Genomic DNA, 22,044 nt, shown 5'->3' with positions numbered 1-22,044 from the left:
CTCTGCTGTAAACAAGAACAGGTGGAAATCCTTCATAACCCCCTCTGCTGTTAACAAGAACAGGTGGAAATCCTTCATAACCCCCTCTGCTGTTAACAAGAACAGGTAGAAATCCTTCATAACCCCCTCTGCTGTTAACAAGAACAGGTGGAAATCCTTCATAACCCCCTCTGCTGTAAACAAGAACAGGTGGAAATCCTTCATAACCCCCTCTGCTGTTAACAAGAACAGGTAGAAATCCTTCATAACCCCCTCTGCTGTTAACAAGAACAGGTAGAAATCCTTCATAACCCCCTCTGCTGTTAACAAGAACAGGTGGAAATCCTTCATAACCCCCTCTGCTGTTAACAAGAACAGGTGGAAATCCTTCATAACACCCTCTGCTGTTAACAAGAACAGGTAGAAATCCTTCATAACCCCCTCTGCTGTTAACAAGAACAGGTAGAAATCCTTCATAACCCCCTCTGCTGTTAACAAGAACAGGTGGAAATCCTTCATAACCCCCTCTGCTGTAAACAAGAACAGGTAGAAATCCTTCATAACCCCCTCTGCTGTTAACAAGAACAGGTGGAAATCCTTCATAACCCCTCTGCTGTTAACAAGAACAGGTAGAAATCCTTCATAACCCCCTCTGCTGTTAACAAGAACAGGTGGAAATCCTTCATAACCCCCCCTCTGCTGTTAACAAGAACAGGTGGAAATCCTTCATAACCCCCTCTGCTGTTAACAAGAACAGGTGGAAATCCTTCATAACACCCTCTGCTGTTAACAAGAACAGGTGGAAATCCTTCATAACCCCCCCTCTGCTGTTAACAAGAACAGGTGGAAATCCTTCATAACCCCTCTGCTGTAAACAAGAACAGGTGGAAATCCTTCATAACCCCCTCTGCTGTTAACAAGAACAGGTGGAAATCCTTCATAACCCCCTCTGCTGTTAACAAGAACAGGTAGAAATCCTTCATAACCCCCTCTGCTGTTAACAAGAACAGGTGGAAATCCTTCATAACCCCCTCTGCTGTAAACAAGAACAGGTAGAAATCCTTCATAACCCCCTCTGCTGTTAACAAGAACAGGTAGAAATCCTTCATAACCCCCTCTACTGTTAACAAGAACAGGTAGAAATCCTTCATAACACCCTCTGCTGTAAACAAGAACAGGTAGAAATCCTTCATAACCCCCTCTGCTGTAAACAAGAACAGGTGGAAATCCTTCATAACCCCCTCTGCTATTAACAAGAACAGGTGGAAATCCTTCATAACCCCCTCTGCTGTTAACAAGAACAGGTGGAAATCCTTCATAACCCCCTCTGCTGTTAACAAGAACAGTTAGTGGATCCGTAGTAGCAGTAGTTGTGTGTAGTTGTAGCAGGAGTTGTGTTACCTGTTAGTAGATCCGTTGTAGCAGTAGTTGGGGAGGAAATCGTAGTTGAGTTCCCAGAAGACATGGAGTGTGATGCGTCCGTAGGGGGCGGAGACATTGTGATTGGCCTCCCGGAACATGGCGTCCATACTGTCCAGCGTCAGGAACTTAGACAGCAGTTTGTGGGTCATACGGTTGATGTTCATCAGACCTTCTAGTTCCTGTTACAAGGAGGAGGAGAAGACAGTTTGTGGGTCATACGGTTGATGTTCATCAGACCTTCTAGTTCCTGTTACAAGGAGGAGGAGAAGACAGCTTGTGGGTCATACGGTTGATCTTCATCAGACCTTCTAGTTCCTGTTACAAGGAGGAGGAGAAGACAGCTTGTGGGTCATACGGTTGATGTTCATCAGACCTTCTAGTTCCTGTTACAAGGAGGAGGAGAAGACAGTTTGTGGGTCATACGGTTGATGTTCATCAGACCTAGTTCCTGTTACAAGGAGGAGGAGAAGACAGTTTGTGGGTCATACGGTTGATGTTCATCAGACCTTCTAGTTCCTGTTACAAGGAGGAGGAGAAGACAGTTTGTGGGTCATACGGTTGATGTTCATCAGACCTTCTAGTTCCTGTTACAAGGAGGAGGAGAAGACAGCTTGTGGGTCATACGGTTGATGTTCATCAGACCTTCTAGTTCCTGTTACAAGGAGGAGGAGAAGACAGCTTGTGGGTCATACGGTTGATGTTCATCAGACCTTCTAGTTCCTGTTACAAGGATGGGGAGAAGACAGCTTGTGGGTCATACGGTTGATGTTCATCAGACCCTCTAGTTCCTGTTACAAGGAGGAGGAGAAGACAGTTTGTGGGTCATACGGTTGATATTCATCAGACCTTCTAGTTCCTGTTACAAGGAGGAGGAGAAGACAGTTTGTGGGTCATACGGTTGATATTCATCAGACCTTCTAGTTCCTGTTACAAGGAGGAGGAGAAGACAGTTTGTGGGTCATATGGTTGATGTTCATCAGACCTTCTAGTTCCTGTTACAAGGAGGAGGAGAAGACAGTTTGTGGGTCATACGGTTGATGTTCATCAGACCTTCTAGTTCCTGTTACAAGGAGGAGGAGGAGACAGCTTGTGGGTCATACGGTTGATGTTCATCAGACCTTCTAGTTCCTGTTACAAGGATGGGGAGAAGACAGTTTGTGGGTCATACGGTTGATGTTCATCAGACCTTCTAGTTCCTGTTACAAGGAGGAGGAGAAGACAGTTTGTGGGTCATACGGTTGATGTTCATCAGACCTTCTAGTTCCTGTTACAAGGAGGAGGAGAAGACAGTTTGTGGGTCATACGGTTGATGTTCATCAGACCTTCTAGTTCCTGTTACAAGGAGGAGGAGAAGACAGTTTGTGGGTCATACGGTTGATGTTCATCAGACCTTCTAGTTCCTGTTACAAGGAGGAGGAGAAGACAGCTTGTGGGTCATACGGTTGATGTTCATCAGACCTTCTAGTTCCTGTTACAAGGATGGGGAGAAGACAGTTTGTGGGTCATACGGTTGATGTTCATCAGACCTTCTAGTTCCTGTTACAAGGATGGGGAGAAGACAGCTTGTGGGTCATACGGTTGATGTTCATCAGACCTTCTAGTTCCTGTTACAAGGAGGAGGAGAAGACAGTTTGTGGGTCATACGGTTGATGTTCATCAGACCTTCTAGTTCCTGTTACAAGGAGGAGGAGAAGACAGTTTGTGGGTCATACGGTTGATGTTCATCAGACCTTCTAGTTCCTGTTACAAGGAGGAGGAGAAGACAGTTTGTGGGTCATACGGTTGATGTTCATCAGACCTTCTAGTTCCTGTTACAAGGAGGAGGAGAAGACAGTTTGTGGGTCATACGGTTGATGTTCATCAGACCTTCTAGTTCCTGTTACAAGGAGGAGGAGAAGACAGCTTGTGGGTCATACGGTTGATGTTCATCAGACCTTCTAGTTCCTGTTACAAGGAGGAGGAGAAGACAGTTTGTGGGTCATACGGTTGATGTTCATCAGACCTTCTAGTTCCTGTTACAAGGAGGTGGAGAAGACAGTTTGTGGGTCATACGGTTGATGTTCATCAGACCTTCTAGTTCCTGTTACAAGGAGGAGGAGAAGACAGTTTGTGGGTCATACGGTTGATGTTCATCAGACCTTCTAGTTCCTGTTACAAGGAGGAGGAGAAGACAGTTTGTGGGTCATACGGTTGATATTCATCAGACCTTCTAGTTCCTGTTACAAGGAGGAGGAGAAGACAGTTTGTGGGTCATACGGTTGATATTCATCAGACCTTCTAGTTCCTGTTACAAGGAGGAGGAGAAGACAGTTTGTGGGTCATACGGTTGATGTTCATCAGACCTTCTAGTTCCTGTTACAAGGAGGAGGAGAAGACAGTTTGTGGGTCATACGGTTGATGTTCATCAGACCTTCTAGTTCCTGTTACAAGGAGGAGGAGAAGACAGTTTGTGGGTCATACGGTTGATGTTCATCAGACCTTCTAGTTCCTGTTACAAGGAGGAGGAGAAGACAGTTTGTGGGTCATACGGTTGATATTCATCAGACCTTCTAGTTCCTGTTACAAGGAGGAGGAGAAGACAGCTTGTGGGTCATACGGTTGATGTTCATCAGACCTTCTAGTTCCTGTTACAAGGAGGAGGAGAAGACAGTTTGTGGGTCATACGGTTGATGTTCATCAGACCTTCTAGTTCCTGTTACAAGGAGGTGGAGAAGACAGTTTGTGGGTCATACGGTTGATGTTCATCAGACCTTCTAGTTCCTGTTACAAGGAGGAGGAGAAGACAGTTTGTGGGTCATACGGTTGATGTTCATCAGACCTTCTAGTTCCTGTTACAAGGAGGAGGAGAAGACAGTTTGTGGGTCATACGGTTGATGTTCATCAGACCTTCTAGTTCCTGTTACAAGGAGGAGGAGAAGACAGCTTGTGGGTCATACGGTTGATGTTCATCAGACCTTCTAGTTCCTGTTACAAGGAGGTGGAGAAGACAGTTTGTGGGTCATACGGTTGATGTTCATCAGACCTTCTAGTTCCTGTTACAAGGAGGTGGAGAAGACAGTTTGTGGGTCATACGGTTGATGTTCATCAGACCTTCTAGTTCCTGTTACAAGGAGGTGGAGAAGACAGTTTGTGGGTCATACGGTTGATGTTCATCAGACCTTCTAGTTCCTGTTACAAGGAGGTGGAGAAGACAGTTTGTGGGTCATACGGTTGATGTTCATCAGACCTTCTAGTTCCTGTTACAAGGAGGAGGAGAAGACAGTTTGTGGGTCATACGGTTGATGTTCATCAGACCCTCTAGTTCCTGTTACAAGGAGGGGGAGAAGACAGTTTGTGGGTCATATGGTTGATGTTCATCAGACCTTCTAGTTCCTGTTACAAGGAGGTGGAGAAGACAGTTTGTGGGTCATACGGTTGATGTTCATCAGACCTTCTAGTTCCTGTTACAAGGAGGAGGAGAAGACAGCTTGTGGGTCATACGGTTGATGTTCATCAGACCTTCTAGTTCCTGTTACAAGGAGGTGGAGAAGACAGTTTGTGGGTCATACGGTTGATGTCCAATCAGACCTTCTAGTTCCTGTTACACAGTGGACAGTCAATAAATAACACAGACACACTTAAAGCAGGTCGTACCACGATGGATGTGAGGTCCTCGCTCTCAAAGCGGTTGATGGCCAGCTCCAGAGACTTGTAGAGAGCAGCAGACACTCTCTGGGTTATCAGACGGTTCAGGTCTATGGAACGACCCAGCAGCTAGAGAGAGGAGAGGAACCAACATGACAGACAGACACAACCCAGGACTGTTAGGGAGAATCATACAAAAATGTAAACTCAGCAAAAAAAGAAATGTCCTCTTACTGTCAACTGCGTTACATTTTCAGCAAACTTAACAGGTGTAAATATTTGTATGAACATAAAAATAATCAACAACTGAGACATAAACTGAATAAGTTCCACAGACATGTGACTAACAGAAATTGAATAATGTGTCCCTGAACAAAGGGGGGGTCAAAATCAAAAGTAACAGTCAGTATCTGGTGTGGCCACCAGCTGCATTAAGTGCTGCAGTGCATCTCCTCCTCATGGACTGCACCAGATTTGCCAGTTCTGGCTGTGAGATGTTACTCCACTCTTCCACCAAGGCACCTGCATGTTCCCGGACATTTCTGTGGGGAATGGCCCTAGCCCTCACCCTCCGATCCAACAGGTCCCAGACGTGCTCAATGGGATTGAGATCCAGGCTCTTCGCTGGCCATGGCAAAACACTGACATTCCTGTCTTGCAGGAAATCATGCACAGAACAAGCAGTATGGCTGGTGGCATTATCATGCTGGAGGGTCATGTCAGGATGAGCCTGCAGGAAGGGTACCATATGAGGGAGGAGGATGTCTTCCCTGTAACGCACAGAGTTGAGATTGCCTGCAATGACACACCGCCCCAGACCATGACGGACCCTCCACCTCCAAATCGATCCCGCTCCAGAGTACAGGCCTCAGTGTAACGCTCATTCCTTTGATGATAAATGCGAATCTGACCATCACCCATGGTGAGACAAAACCGCGACTCATCAGTGAAGAGCACTTTTTGCCAGTCCTGTCTGGTCCAGCGATGGTGGGTTTGTGCCCATATGCGACGTTGTTGCCGGTGATGTCTGGTGAGGACCTGCCTTACAACAGACCTACAAGCCCTCAGTCCAGCCTCTCTCAGTCTGAGCACTGATAGGCGACGTTGATGCTGGTGATGTCTGGTGAGGACCTGCCTTACAACAGACCTACAAGCCCTCAGTCCAGCCTCTCTCAGCCTATTGAGGACAGTCTGAGCACTGATGGAGGGATTGTGCCTTCCTGGTGTATCTCGGGCAGTTGTTGGTGCCATCCTGTACCTGTCCCACAGGTGTGATGTTCGGATGTACCGATCCTGTGCAGGTGTTGTTACACGTGGTCTGTCACTGCGAGGACAATCAGCTGTCCGTCCTGTCTCCCTGTAGTGCTGTCTTAGGCGTCTCACAGTACGGACATTGCAGTTTACTGCCCTGGCCACATCTGCAGTCCTCATGCCTCCTTGCAGCATGCCTAAGGCACGTTCACGCAGATGAGCAGGGACCCTGGGCATCTTTTTTTTTGTGTTTTTCAGAGTCAGTAGAAAAGCCTCTTTAGTGTCCTAAGTTTTCGTAACTGTGACCTTAATTGCCAACCGTCTGTAAACTGTTAGTGTGTTAACGACCGTTCCACAGGTGCATTAATAGTTTATGTATGTATGTATTTATTTATTATTGATTTATTTATTTGCAGAGAATGCCAGAAGAAGAATAATCATTGAATTACCACAGTGAAGGGTCTCGTAGTGGTTAGGGTTAGGGGTCAGGGGTTACCTGTACATGGCGTTGTTTCAGCAGGGTCTCGTAGTGGTTAGGGGTCAGGGGTTACCTGTACATGGCGTTGTTTCAGCAGGGTCTCGTAGCGGTTGGAGGGTTAGGGGTCAGGGATCAGAGGGTTACCTGTACATGGCGTTGTTTCAGCAGGGTCTCGTAGCGGTTGGAGGGTTAGGGGTCAGGGATCAGAGGGTTACCTGTACATGGCGTTGTTTCAGCAGGGTCTCATAGCATTTGGAGGGTTAGGGGTCAGGGGTCAGAGGGTTACCTGTACATGTGACTAACAGAAATTGAATAATGTGTCCCTGAACAAAGGGGGGGTCAAAATCAAAAGTAACAGTCAGTATCTGGTGTGGCCACCAGCTGCATTAAGTGCTGCAGTGCATCTCCTCCTCATGGACTGCACCAGATTTGCCAGTTCTGGCTGTGAGATGTTACTCCACTCTTCCACCAAGGCACCTGCATGTTCCCGGACATTTCTGTGGGGAATGGCCCTAGCCCTCACCCTCCGATCCAACAGGTCCCAGACGTGCTCAATGGGATTGAGATCCAGGCTCTTCGCTGGCCATGGCAAAACACTGACATTCCTGTCTTGCAGGAAATCATGCACAGAACAAGCAGTATGGCTGGTGGCATTATCATGCTGGAGGGTCATGTCAGGATGAGCCTGCAGGAAGGGTACCATATGAGGGAGGAGGATGTCTTCCCTGTAACGCACAGAGTTGAGATTGCCTGCAATGACACACCGCCCCAGACCATGACGGACCCTCCACCTCCAAATCGATCCCGCTCCAGAGTACAGGCCTCAGTGTAACGCTCATTCCTTTGATGATAAATGCGAATCTGACCATCACCCATGGTGAGACAAAACCGCGACTCATCAGTGAAGAGCACTTTTTGCCAGTCCTGTCTGGTCCAGCGATGGTGGGTTTGTGCCCATATGCGACGTTGTTGCCGGTGATGTCTGGTGAGGACCTGCCTTACAACAGACCTACAAGCCCTCAGTCCAGCCTCTCTCAGTCTGAGCACTGATAGGCGACGTTGATGCTGGTGATGTCTGGTGAGGACCTGCCTTACAACAGACCTACAAGCCCTCAGTCCAGCCTCTCTCAGCCTATTGAGGACAGTCTGAGCACTGATGGAGGGATTGTGCCTTCCTGGTGTATCTCGGGCAGTTGTTGGTGCCATCCTGTACCTGTCCCACAGGTGTGATGTTCGGATGTACCGATCCTGTGCAGGTGTTGTTACACGTGGTCTGTCACTGCGAGGACAATCAGCTGTCCGTCCTGTCTCCCTGTAGTGCTGTCTTAGGCGTCTCACAGTACGGACATTGCAGTTTACTGCCCTGGCCACATCTGCAGTCCTCATGCCTCCTTGCAGCATGCCTAAGGCACGTTCACGCAGATGAGCAGGGACCCTGGGCATCTTTTTTTTTGTGTTTTTCAGAGTCAGTAGAAAAGCCTCTTTAGTGTCCTAAGTTTTCGTAACTGTGACCTTAATTGCCAACCGTCTGTAAACTGTTAGTGTGTTAACGACCGTTCCACAGGTGCATTAATAGTTTATGTATGTATGTATTTATTTATTATTGATTTATTTATTTGCAGAGAATGCCAGAAGAAGAATAATCATTGAATTACCACAGTGAAGGGTCTCGTAGTGGTTAGGGTTAGGGGTCAGGGGTTACCTGTACATGGCGTTGTTTCAGCAGGGTCTCGTAGTGGTTAGGGGTCAGGGGTTACCTGTACATGGCGTTGTTTCAGCAGGGTCTCGTAGCGGTTGGAGGGTTAGGGGTCAGGGATCAGAGGGTTACCTGTACATGGCGTTGTTTCAGCAGGGTCTCGTAGCGGTTGGAGGGTTAGGGGTCAGGGATCAGAGGGTTACCTGTACATGGCGTTGTTTCAGCAGGGTCTCATAGCATTTGGAGGGTTAGGGGTCAGGGGTCAGAGGGTTACCTGTACATGGCGTTGTTTCAGCAGGGTCTCGTAGCGGTTGGAGGGTTAGGGGTCAGGGATCAGAGGGTTACCTGTACATGGCGTTGTTTCAGCAGGGTCTCGTAGCGGTTGGAGGGTTAGGGGTCAGGGATCAGAGGGTTACCTGTACATGGCGTTGTTTCAGCAGGGTCTCGTAGCGGTTGGAGGGTTAGGGGTCAGGGATCAGAGGGTTACCTGTACATGGCGTTGTTTCAGCAGGGTCTCGTAGCGGTTGGAGGGTTAGGGGTCAGGGGTCAGAGGGTTACCTGTACATGGCGTTGTTTCAGCAGGGTCTCGTAGCGGTTGGAGGGTTAGGGGTCAGGGGTCAGAGGGTTACCTGTACATGGCGTTGTTTCAGCAGGGTCTCGTAGCGGTTGGAGGGTTAGGGGTCAGGGATCAGAGGGTTACCTGTACATGGCGTTGTTTCAGCAGGGTCTCGTAGCGGTTGGAGGGTTAGGGGTCAGGGGTCAGAGGGTTACCTGTACATGGCGTTGTTTCAGCAGGGTCTCGTAGCGGTTGGAGGGTTAGGGGTCAGGGATCAGAGGGTTACCTGTACATGGCGTTGTTTCAGCAGGGTCTCGTAGCGGTTGGAGGGTTAGGGGTCAGGGATCAGAGGGTTACCTGTACATGGCGTTGTTTCAGCAGGGTCTCGTAGCGGTTGGAGGGTTAGGGGTCAGGGGTCAGAGGGTTACCTGTACATGCCGTTGTTTCAGCAGGGTCTCGTAGCGGTTGGAGGGTTAGGGGTGAGGGGTCAGAGGGTTACCTGTACATGGCGTTGTTTCAGCAGGGTCTCGTAGCGGTTGGAGGGTTAGGGGTCAGGGGTCAGAGGGTTACCTGTACATGGCGTTGTTTCGGCAGGGTCTCGTAGTGGTTGGAGGGTTAGGGGTCAGGGATCAGAGGGTTACCTGTACATGGCGTTGTTTCAGCAGGGTCTCGTAGCGGTTGGAGGGTTAGGGGTCAGGGATCAGAGGGTTACCTGTACATGGAGTTGTTTCAGCAGGGTCTCATAGCATTTGGAGGGTTAGGGGTCAGGGGTCAGAGGGTTACCTGTACATGGCGTTGTTTCAGCAGGGTCTTGTAGCGGTTGGAGGGTTAGGGGTCAGGGATCAGAGGGTTACCTGTACATGGCGTTGTTTCAGCAGGGTCTCGTAGCGGTTGGAGGGTTAGGGGTCAGGGATCAGAGGGTTACCTGTACATGGCGTTGTTTCAGCAGGGTCTCGTAACGGTTGGACGCAGGCCAGGGGATGTTGGCTCCCTGGTTCTTACAGTCCGCTCTCAGACGCTTGTCCAGCAACAGACTGAGGAAGGAATCAAGATTTTATCTGACACATGTTCCTATCAGAGTCTCGCCTCCAGAAAATTAACATCCGCCACTCGCCAAATGTGGGCCAATTTTGGCATTGGCGGGTAAGAATGTCTATTTTATAGAAACTTTACAAAGAATGCTCATCAATTGTGTTTGTTTTTTAGTTTCCGGCCCAAACATTTTCAATAACAATGTAAGAAGATCTACCTGACAGTGGCTGGTGGACTAAACAGTTAGAGGCCCTTCTTGTCTCTGAGCGATTCAAGTGCTTGTTTTTCAACAGTTGATACTAGAGGTCGACAGACTAATCGGCCAATTAATTAGGGCAGATTTCAAGTTTTCATAACAATCGGTAATCAGCCTTTTTGGACGCCGATTATGGCTGATTACATTGCAATCCACGAGGAGACTGCGTGGCAGGCTGACTACCTGTTACGCGAGTGCAGCAAGGAGCCAAGGTAGGTTGCTAGCTAGCATTAAACTTATCTTATTAAAAACAATCAATCTTAACATAATCACTAGTTAACTACACATGGTTGATATTACTAGGTTAACTAGCTTGTCCTGCGTTGCATATAATCAATGCGGTGCCTGTTAATTTATCATCGAATCACAGCCTACTTCGTCAAACGGAGGATGATTTAACAAAAGCGCAATCGTTGTGCGAATGTACCTAACCATAAACATCAATGTACCTAACCATAAACATCAATGTACCCAACCATAAACATCAATGTACCCAACCATAAACACCAATGTACCTAACCATCAATGTACCTAACCATAACATCAATGTACCTAACCATCAATGTACCTAACCATAAACATCAATGTACCTAACCATAATCACCAATGTACCTAACCATAAACATCAATGTACCCAACCATAAACATCAATGAACCTAACCATCAATGTACCTAACCATTAACATCAATGTACCCAACCATAAACATCAATGTACCTAACCATCAATGTACCTAACCATTAACATCAATGTACCCAACCATAAACATCAATGTACCTAACCATCAATGTACCTAACCATTAACATCAATGTACCTAACCATCAATGTACCTAACCCTAAACACCAATGAACCTAACCATCAATGTACCTAACCATAAACATCAATGTACCTAACCATCAATGTACCTAACCATAAACATCAATGTACCTAACCATCAATGTACCTAACCCTAAACACCAATGAACCTAACCATAAACACCAATGTACCTAACCATAAACACCAATGAACCTAACCATAAACATCAATGAACCTAACCATAAACATCAATGTACCTAACCATCAATGTACCTAACCCTAAACACCAATGAACCTAACCATAAACATCAATGTACCTAACCATCAATGTACCTAACCCTAAACACCAATGAACCTAACCATAAACACCAATGTACCTAACCATAAACACCAATGAACCTAACCATAAACATCAATGAACCTAACCATAAACACCAATGCACCTAACCATCAACACCAATGTACCTAACCATAAACATCAATGTACCTAACCATAAACACCAATGAACCTAACCATAAACATCAATGTACCTAACCATCAATGTACCTAACCATTAACATCAATGTACCTAACCATAAACACCAATGTACCTAACCATCAATGTACCTAACCATCAATGTACCTAACCATAAACATCAATGTACCTAACCATCAATGTACCTAACCATTAACATCAATGTACCTAACCATAAACACCAATGTACCTAACCATTAACATCAATGTACCTAACCATCAACACCAATGTACCTAACCATAAACACCAATGTACCTAACCATCAATGTACCTAACCATAAACATCAATGTACCTAACCATAAACACCAATGTACCTAACCATTAACATCAATGTACCTAACCATCAACACCAATGTACCTAACCATAAACACCAATGTACCTAACCATCAATGTACCTAACCATCAACACCAATGTACCTAACCATAAACATCAATGTACCTAACCATTAACATCAATGTACCTAACCATCAACACCAATGTACCTAACCATAAACACCAATGTACCTAACCATCAATGTACCTAACCATAACCATCAATGTACCTAACCATAAACATCAATGTACCTAACCATAAACACCAATGTACCTAACCATCAACACCAATGTACCTAACCATAAACACCAATGTACCTAACCATCAATGTACCTAACCATAAACATCAATGTACCTAACCATTAACATCAATGTACCTAACCATCAACACCAATGTACCTAACCATAAACACCAATGTACCTAACCATCAATGTACCTAACCATTAACATCAATGTACCTAACCATAAACATCAATGTACCTAACCATAAACACCAATGTACCCAACCATCAATGTACCTAACCATAAACATCAATGTACCTAACCATCAATGTACCCAACCATCAATGTACCTAACCATAAACATCAATGTACCTAACATCAATGTACCTAACCATAAACACCAATGTACCTAACCATTAACATCAATGTACCTAACCATAAACACCAATGTAGCTAACCATAAACATCGATGTACCTAACCATTAACATCAATGTACCTAACCATAAACATCAATGTACCTAACCATAAACACCAATGTACCCAACCATCAATGTACCTAACCATAAACATCAATGTACCTAACCATCAATGTACCTAACCATCAATGTACCTAACCATCAATGTACCTAACCATCAATGTACCTAACCATAAACACCAATGTACCTAACCATCAATGTACCTAACCATCAATGTACCTAACCATAAACACCAATGTACCTAACCATAAACATCAATGTACCTAACCATCAATGTACCTAACCATAAACACCAATGTACCTAACCATAAACATCAATGTACCTAACCATAAACACCAATGTACCTAACCATCAATGTACCTAACCATAAACATCAATGTACCTAACCATCAATGTACCTAACCATAAACATCAATGTACCTAACCATCAATGTACCTAACCATCAATGTACCTAACCATAAACATCAATGTACCTAACCATCAATGTACCTAACCATTAACATCAATGTACCTAACCATAAACATCAATGTACCTAACCATCAATGTACCTAACCATTAACACCAATGTACCTAACCATTAACATCAATGTACCTAACCATTAACACCAATGTACCTAACCATCAATGTACCTAACCATAAACATCAATGTACCTAACCATTAACACCAATGTACCTAACCATCAATGTACCTAACCATAAACATCAATGTACCTAACCATAAACATCAATGTACCTAACCATCAATGTACCTAACCATCAATGTACCTAACCATAAACATCAATGTACCTAACCATAAACATCAATGTACCTAACCATCAATGTACCCAACCATAAACATCAATGTACCTAACCATAAACACCAATGTACCTAACCATCAATGTACCTAACCATAAACATCAATGTACCTAACCATCAATGTACCTAACCATAAACATCAATGTACCTAACCATCAATGTACCTAACCATAAACACCAATGTACCTTACCATCAATGTACCTAACCATTAACATCAATGTACCCAACCATAAACATCAATGTACCTAACCATCAATGTACCTAACCATTAACATCAATGTACCTAACCATCAACACCAATGTACCTAACCATAAACATCAATGTACCTAACCATCAATGTACCTAACCATCAATGTACCTAACCATCAATGTACCTAACCATCAATGTACCTAACCATCAATGTACCTAACCATAAACACCAATGAACCTAACCATCAATGTACCTAACCATCAATGTACCTAACCATCAATGTACCTAACCATCAATGTACCTAACCATCAATGTACCTAACCATCAATGTACCTAACCATCAATGTACCTAACCATCAATGTACCTAACCATAAACACCAATGAACCTAACCATCAATGTACCTAACCATCAATGTACCTAACCATCAATGTACCTAACCATAAACATCAATGTACCTAACCATAAACATCAATGTACCTAACCATAAACATCAATGTACCTAACCCTAAACACCAATGTACCTAACCATAAACATCAATGTACCTAACCATAAACATCAATGTACCTAACCATAAACACCAATGTACCTAACCATCAATGTACCTAACCATTAACATCAATGTACCTAACCATCAATGTACCTAACCATCAATGTACCTAACCATAAACATCAATGTACCTAACCATAAACACCAATGTACCTAACCATCAATGTACCTAACCATAAACACCAATGTACCTAACCATCAATGTACCTAACCATAAACATCAATGTACCTAACCCTAAACACCAATGTACCTAACCATAAACATCAATGTACCTAACCATAAACACCAATGTACCTAACCATCAATGTACCTAACCATCAATGAACCTAACCATCAATGTACCTAACCATTAACATCAATGTACCTAACCATAAACATCAATGTACCTAACCATAAACATCAATGTACCTAACCATAAACATCAATGTACCTAACCATAAACACCAATGTACCTAACCATCAATGTACCTAACCATCAATGTACCTAACCATCAATGTACCTAACCATTAACATCAATGTACCTAACCATAAACACCAATGTACCTAACCATAAACATCAATGTACCTAACCATTAACATCAATGTACCTAACCATCAACACCAATGTACCTAACCATAAACACCAATGTACCTAACCATCAATGTACCTAACCATAACCATCAATGTACCTAACCATAAACATCAATGTACCTAACCATAAACACCAATGTACCTAACCATCAACACCAATGTACCTAACCATAAACACCAATGTACCTAACCATCAATGTACCTAACCATAAACATCAATGTACCTAACCATTAACATCAATGTACCTAACCATCAACACCAATGTACCTAACCATAAACACCAATGTACCTAACCATCAATGTACCTAACCATTAACATCAATGTACCTAACCATAAACATCAATGTACCTAACCATAAACACCAATGTACCCAACCATCAATGTACCTAACCATAAACATCAATGTACCTAACCATCAATGTACCCAACCATCAATGTACCTAACCATAAACATCAATGTACCTAACATCAATGTACCTAACCATAAACACCAATGTACCTAACCATTAACATCAATGTACCTAACCATAAACACCAATGTAGCTAACCATAAACATCGATGTACCTAACCATTAACATCAATGTACCTAACCATAAACATCAATGTACCTAACCATAAACACCAATGTACCCAACCATCAATGTACCTAACCATAAACATCAATGTACCTAACCATCAATGTACCTAACCATCAATGTACCTAACCATCAATGTACCTAACCATCAATGTACCTAACCATAAACACCAATGTACCTAACCATCAATGTACCTAACCATCAATGTACCTAACCATAAACACCAATGTACCTAACCATAAACATCAATGTACCTAACCATCAATGTACCTAACCATAAACACCAATGTACCTAACCATAAACATCAATGTACCTAACCATAAACACCAATGTACCTAACCATCAATGTACCTAACCATAAACATCAATGTACCTAACCATCAATGTACCTAACCATAAACATCAATGTACCTAACCATCAATGTACCTAACCATCAATGTACCTAACCATAAACATCAATGTACCTAACCATCAATGTACCTAACCATTAACATCAATGTACCTAACCATAAACATCAATGTACCTAACCATCAATGTACCTAACCATTAACACCAATGTACCTAACCATTAACATCAATGTACCTAACCATTAACACCAATGTACCTAACCATCAATGTACCTAACCATAAACATCAATGTACCTAACCATTAACACCAATGTACCTAACCATCAATGTACCTAACCATAAACATCAATGTACCTAACCATAAACATCAATGTACCTAACCATCAATGTACCTAACCATCAATGTACCTAACCATAAACATCAATGTACCTAACCATAAACATCAATGTACCTAACCATCAATGTACCCAACCATAAACATCAATGTACCTAACCATAAACACCAATGTACCTAACCATCAATGTACCTAACCATAAACATCAATGTACCTAACCATCAATGTACCTAACCATAAACATCAATGTACCTAACCATCAATGTACCTAACCATAAACACCAATGTACCTTACCATCAATGTACCTAACCATTAACATCAATGTACCCAACCATAAACATCAATGTACCTAACCATCAATGTACCTAACCATTAACATCAATGTACCTAACCATCAACACCAATGTACCTAACCATAAACATCAATGTACCTAACCATCAATGTACCTAACCATCAATGTACCTAACCATCAATGTACCTAACCATCAATGTACCTAACCATCAATGTACCTAACCATAAACACCAATGAACCTAACCATCAATGTACCTAACCATCAATGTACCTAACCATCAATGTACCTAACCATCAATGTACCTAACCATCAATGTACCTAACCATCAATGTACCTAACCATCAATGTACCTAACCATCAATGTACCTAACCATAAACACCAATGAACCTAACCATCAATGTACCTAACCATCAATGTACCTAACCATCAATGTACCTAACCATAAACATCAATGTACCTAACCATAAACATCAATGTACCTAACCATAAACATCAATGTACCTAACCCTAAACACCAATGTACCTAACCATAAACATCAATGTACCTAACCATAAACATCAATGTACCTAACCATAAACACCAATGTACCTAACCATCAATGTACCTAACCATTAACATCAATGTACCTAACCATCAATGTACCTAACCATCAATGTACCTAACCATAAACATCAATGTACCTAACCATAAACACCAATGTACCTAACCATCAATGTACCTAACCATAAACACCAATGTACCTAACCATCAATGTACCTAACCATAAACATCAATGTACCTAACCCTAAACACCAATGTACCTAACCATAAACATCAATGTACCTAACCATAAACACCAATGTACCTAACCATCAATGTACCTAACCATCAATGAACCTAACCATCAATGTACCTAACCATTAACATCAATGTACCTAACCATAAACATCAATGTACCTAACCATAAACATCAATGTACCTAACCATAAACATCAATGTACCTAACCATAAACACCAATGTACCTAACCATCAATGTACCTAACCATCAATGTACCTAACCATCAATGTACCTAACCATTAACATCAATGTACCTAACCATAAACACCAATGTACCTAACCATAAACATCAATGTACCTAACCATTAACATCAATGAACCTAACCATCAATGTACCTAACCATCAATGTACCTAACCATAAACATCAATGTACCTAACCATAAACACCAATGTACCTAACCATAAACATCAATGTACCTAACCATTAACATCAATGTACCTAACCATCAATGTACCTAACCATCAATGTACCTAACCATCAATGTACCTAACCATTAACATCAATGTACCTAACCATAAACACCAATGTACCTAACCATCAATGTACCCAACCATTAACATCAATGTACCTAACCATAAACACCAATGCCTTTCTTAAAATCAATACACAGAAGTATATATTTTTAAACCTGCATATTTAGCTAAAAGAAATCCAGGTTAGCAGGCAATATTAACCAGGTGAAATGGTGTCACTTCTCTTGCGTTCATTGCACGCAGAGTCAGGGTATATGCAACAGTTTGGGCCGTCTAATTTGGGAAGCCTGGCTCATTGCGAACTAATTTGCCAGAATTTTACGTAATTATGACACAACATTGAAGGTTGTGCAATGTAACAGGAATATTTAGACTTAGGGATGCCACCCGTTAGATAAAATACGGAACGGTTCCTTATTTCACTGAAAGAATAAACGTCTTGTTTTCAAAATGATTGTTTCTGTTTTAGGTTACTACTCGACCTCTAGTATTTAGGTTACTAGTCGACCTCTAGTATTTAGGTTACTAGTCGACCTCTCGTTGATATAGTCCACGTACCTTCCAGCTAGAATCTTGTAGTAGGCAAATATCTGATCAGCCAGCTTGTAGACAAACTGATCAAAACACAGGTTGACCTGCAAGAATCAAGGAACAAAGACATGGGCATTAATGATCAAGACTCATGTAGTGATGACTAGTCTAATGGTGAACTAGTTACCTCTGCTGTAGTGATGACTAGTCTAATGGTGAACTAGTTACCTCTGCTGTAGTGATGACTAGTCTAATGGTGAACTAGTTACCTCTGCTGTATTGATGACTAGTCTAATGGTGAACTAGTTACCTCTGCTGTAGTGATGACTAGTCTAATGGTGAACTACATACCTCTGCTGTAGTGATGACTAGTCTAATGGTGAACTAGTTACCTCTGCTGTAGTGATCACTAGTCTAATGGTGAACTAGTTACCTCTGCTGTATTGATGACTAGTCTAATGGTGAACTACATACCTCTGCTGTAGTGATGACTAGTCTAATGGTGAACTAGTTACCTCTGCTGTAGTGATGACTAGTCTAATGGTGAACTAGTTACCTCTGCTGTAGTGATGACTAGTCTAATGGTGAACTAGTTACCTCTGCTGTAGTGATGACTAGTCTAATGGTGAACTAGTTACCTCTGCTGTAGTGATCACTAGTCTAATGGTGAACTAGTTACCTCTGCTTCTATCTCATCATAGAGGAACTGCTTCTTGAACTTGGTCAGGGCGTAGTGGGCACTGTCATTATAGAGGTCCAGAGGATACAGCACATACCTGGAGGACGAAAAATACATTTCATTTTGTAGCAATGAGAGAGGACAGGACATAGATTTTGTCAGACAACCTCTCCCTCAACGTGATCAAGACAAAGGAGATGATCATGGACTACAGGAAAAAGAGGGCCGAGCAGGCCCCCAGTCTCATCGACGGGGCTGTAGTGGAGCGGGTCGAGAGTTTCAAGTTCCTTGGTGTCCAGATCACCAACAAACTATCATGGTCCAAACACACCAAGACAGTCGTGAAGAGGACAGGAGACTGAAAAGATTTGGCATGGGTCCTCAGATCCTCAAAAAGTTCTACAGCTGCACCAGCGAGAGCATCCTGACCTGTTGCATCATCGCCTGGTACGGCAACTGCTCGGCATCTGACCGTTAGGCACTACAGAGGGTAGTGCGAACGGCCCAGTACATCACTGGGGCCAAACTTCCTGCAATCCAGGACCTATATAATAATGTCAAAGACTCCAGTCACCCTAGTCATAGACTGTTTTCTCTGCTACCGTACAGCAAGCGGTACCGGAGTGCCAAGTCTAGGTCCAAAAAGCTCCTTAACAGCTTCTATCCCCAAGCCATATGACTGCTGAACATTTAATCAAATGGCCACGTGGACCATTTACATTGACCCCCCTTTGTCTTTACACTGCTGCTACTCACTATTTATTGTCTAGTCACTTTACCTCTACCTACATGTACAAATGACCTCGACTAACCTGTACTCCCACACATTGACTCGGTACCGGTAGCCCTTGTATATAGCCTCATTACTAACCTGTACTCCCACACATTGACTCGGTACCGGTAGCCCTTGTATATAGCCTCATTACTAACCTGTACTCCCACACATTGACTCGGTACCGGTAGCCCTTGTATATAGCCTCATTACTAACCTGTACTCCCACACATTGACTCGGTACCGGTAGCCCTTGTATATAGCCTCATTACTAACCTGTACTCCCACACATTGACTCGGTACCGGTAGCCCTTGTATATAGCCTCATTACTAACCTGTACTCCCACACATTGACTCGGTACCGGTAGCCCTTGTATATAGCCTCATTACTAACCTGTACTCCCACACATTGACTCGGTACCGGTAGCCCTTGTATATAGCCTCATTACTAATCTGTACTCCCACACATTGACTCGGTACCGGTAGCCCTTGTATATAGCCTCATTACTAACCTGTACTCCCACACATTGACTCGGTACCGGTAGCCCTTGTATATAGCCTCATTACTAACCTGTACTCCCACACATTGACTCGGTACCGGTAGCCCTTGTATATAGCCTCATTACTAACCTGTACTCCCACACATTGACTCGGTACCGGTAGCCCTTGTATATAGCCTCATTACTAACCTGTACTCCCACACATTGACTCGGTACCGGTAGCCCTTGTATATAGCCTCATTACTAACCTGTACTCCCACACATTGACTCGGTACCGGTAGCCCTTGTATATAGCCTCGTTACTAACCTGTACTCCCACACATTGACTCGGTACCGGTAGCCCTTGTATATAGCCTCGTTACTAACCTGTACTCCCACACATTGACTCGGTACCGGTAGCCCTTGTATATAGCCTCATTACTAACCTGTACTCCCACACATTGACTCGGTACCGGTAGCCCTTGTATATAGCCTCGTTACTAACCTGTACTCCCACACATTGACTCGGTACCGGTAGCCCTTGTATATAGCCTCATTACTAACCTGTACTCCCACACATTGACTCGGTACCGGTAGCCCTTGTATATAGCCTCATTACTAACCTGTACTCCCACACATTGACTCGGTACCGGTAGCCCTTGTATATAGCCTCATTACTAACCTGTACTCCCACACATTGACTCGGTACCGGTAGCCCTTGTATATAGCCTCATTACTAACCTGTACTCCCACACATTGACTCGGTACCGGTAGCCCTTGTATATAGCCTCGTTACTAACCTGTACTCCCACACATTGACTCGGTACCGGTAGCCCTTGTATATAGCCTCATTACTAACCTGTACTCCCACACATTGACTCGGTACCGGTAGCCCTTGTATATAGCCTCATTACTAACCTGTACTCCCACACATTGACTCGGTACCGGTAGCCCTTGTATATAGCCTCATTACTAACCTGTACTCCCACACATTGACTCGGTACCGGTAGCCCTTGTATATAGCCTCATTACTAACCTGTACTCCCACACATTGACTCGGTACCGGTAGCCCTTGTATATAGCCTCATTACTAACCTGTACTCCCACACATTGACTCGGTACCGGTAGCCCTTGTATATAGCCTCATTACTAACCTGTACTCCCACACATTGACTCGGTACCGGTAGCCCTTGTATATAGCCTCATTACTAACCTGTACTCCCACACATTGACTCGGTACCGGTAGCCCTTGTATATAGCCTCATTACTAACCTGTACTCCCACACATTGACTCGGTACCGGTAGCCCTTGTATATAGCCTCATTACTAACCTGTACTCCCACACATTGACTCGGTACCGGTAGCCCTTGTATATAGCCTCATTACTAACCTGTACTCCCACACATTGACTCGGTACCGGTAGCCCTTGTATATAGCCTCATTACTAACCTGTACTCCCACACATTGACTCGGTACCGGTAGCCCTTGTATATAGCCTCGTTACTAACCTGTACTCCCACACATTGACTCGGTACCGGTAGCCCTTGTATATAGCCTCGTTACTAACCTGTACTCCCACACATTGACTCGGTACCGGTAGCCCTTGTATATAGCCTCATTACTAACCTGTACTCCCACACATTGACTCGGTACCGGTAGCCCTTGTATATAGCCTCATTACTAACCTGTACTCCCACACATTGACTCGGTACCGGTAGCCCTTGTATATAGCCTCATTACTAACCTGTACTCCCACACATTGACTCGGTACCGGTAGCCCTTGTATATAGCCTCGTTATTTTTATTTTATTCTGTTACTTTTTATATTTTTTTTACTTTCGTTTATTCAGGAAATATTTTCTTAACTCTTTCTTGAACTGCTTTGTTGGTTAAGGGTAAGTAAATATTTCACAGTTTTTTAATTCATTAATTAATTTCACCTTTATTTAACCAGGTAGGCTAGTTGAGAACAAGTTCCCATTTA

The 22,044-nt window shown here is 43.5% G+C and overlaps 1 protein-coding gene across 12 annotated transcripts in view; it reads right to left on the bottom strand.

Annotated features, from left to right (window-relative positions):
• Nucleotides 1-22,044, bottom strand: part of cyfip1 (cytoplasmic FMR1 interacting protein 1) — a 123,075-nt gene that overhangs the window by 31,673 nt on the left and 69,358 nt on the right. For 8 of the 12 annotated variants that reach the window (XM_090227922.1, XM_090227467.1, XM_090229040.1 and 5 more), the window contains 5 exons: nt 18,810-18,906; nt 18,158-18,234; nt 9,932-10,040; nt 5,035-5,154; nt 1,381-1,580 (listed from right to left, as the gene is read on the bottom strand). In XM_090227922.1, coding sequence (XP_090084048.1) covers nt 1,381-1,580; nt 5,035-5,154; nt 9,932-10,040; nt 18,158-18,234; nt 18,810-18,906 — 603 coding nt within the window. Of the gene's footprint in view, nt 1-1,380; nt 1,581-4,796; nt 4,910-5,034; nt 5,155-9,931; nt 10,041-18,157; nt 18,235-18,809; nt 18,907-22,044 lie in introns of those variants that run through there. The other 4 variants (XM_090229256.1, XM_090229195.1, XM_090229278.1 and 1 more) reach the window with 1 other exon arrangement.

This window comes from Oncorhynchus mykiss, chromosome 1 (genome assembly GCF_057628025.1).
Source record: "Oncorhynchus mykiss isolate SJ-2025 chromosome 1, ASM5762802v1, whole genome shotgun sequence".
In the NCBI taxonomy this organism is placed as follows: domain Eukaryota; kingdom Metazoa; phylum Chordata; class Actinopteri; order Salmoniformes; family Salmonidae; genus Oncorhynchus; species Oncorhynchus mykiss.
Note: the sequence above shows the minus strand (reverse complement) of the source record. Positions and strands in the feature narration are given on the sequence as shown.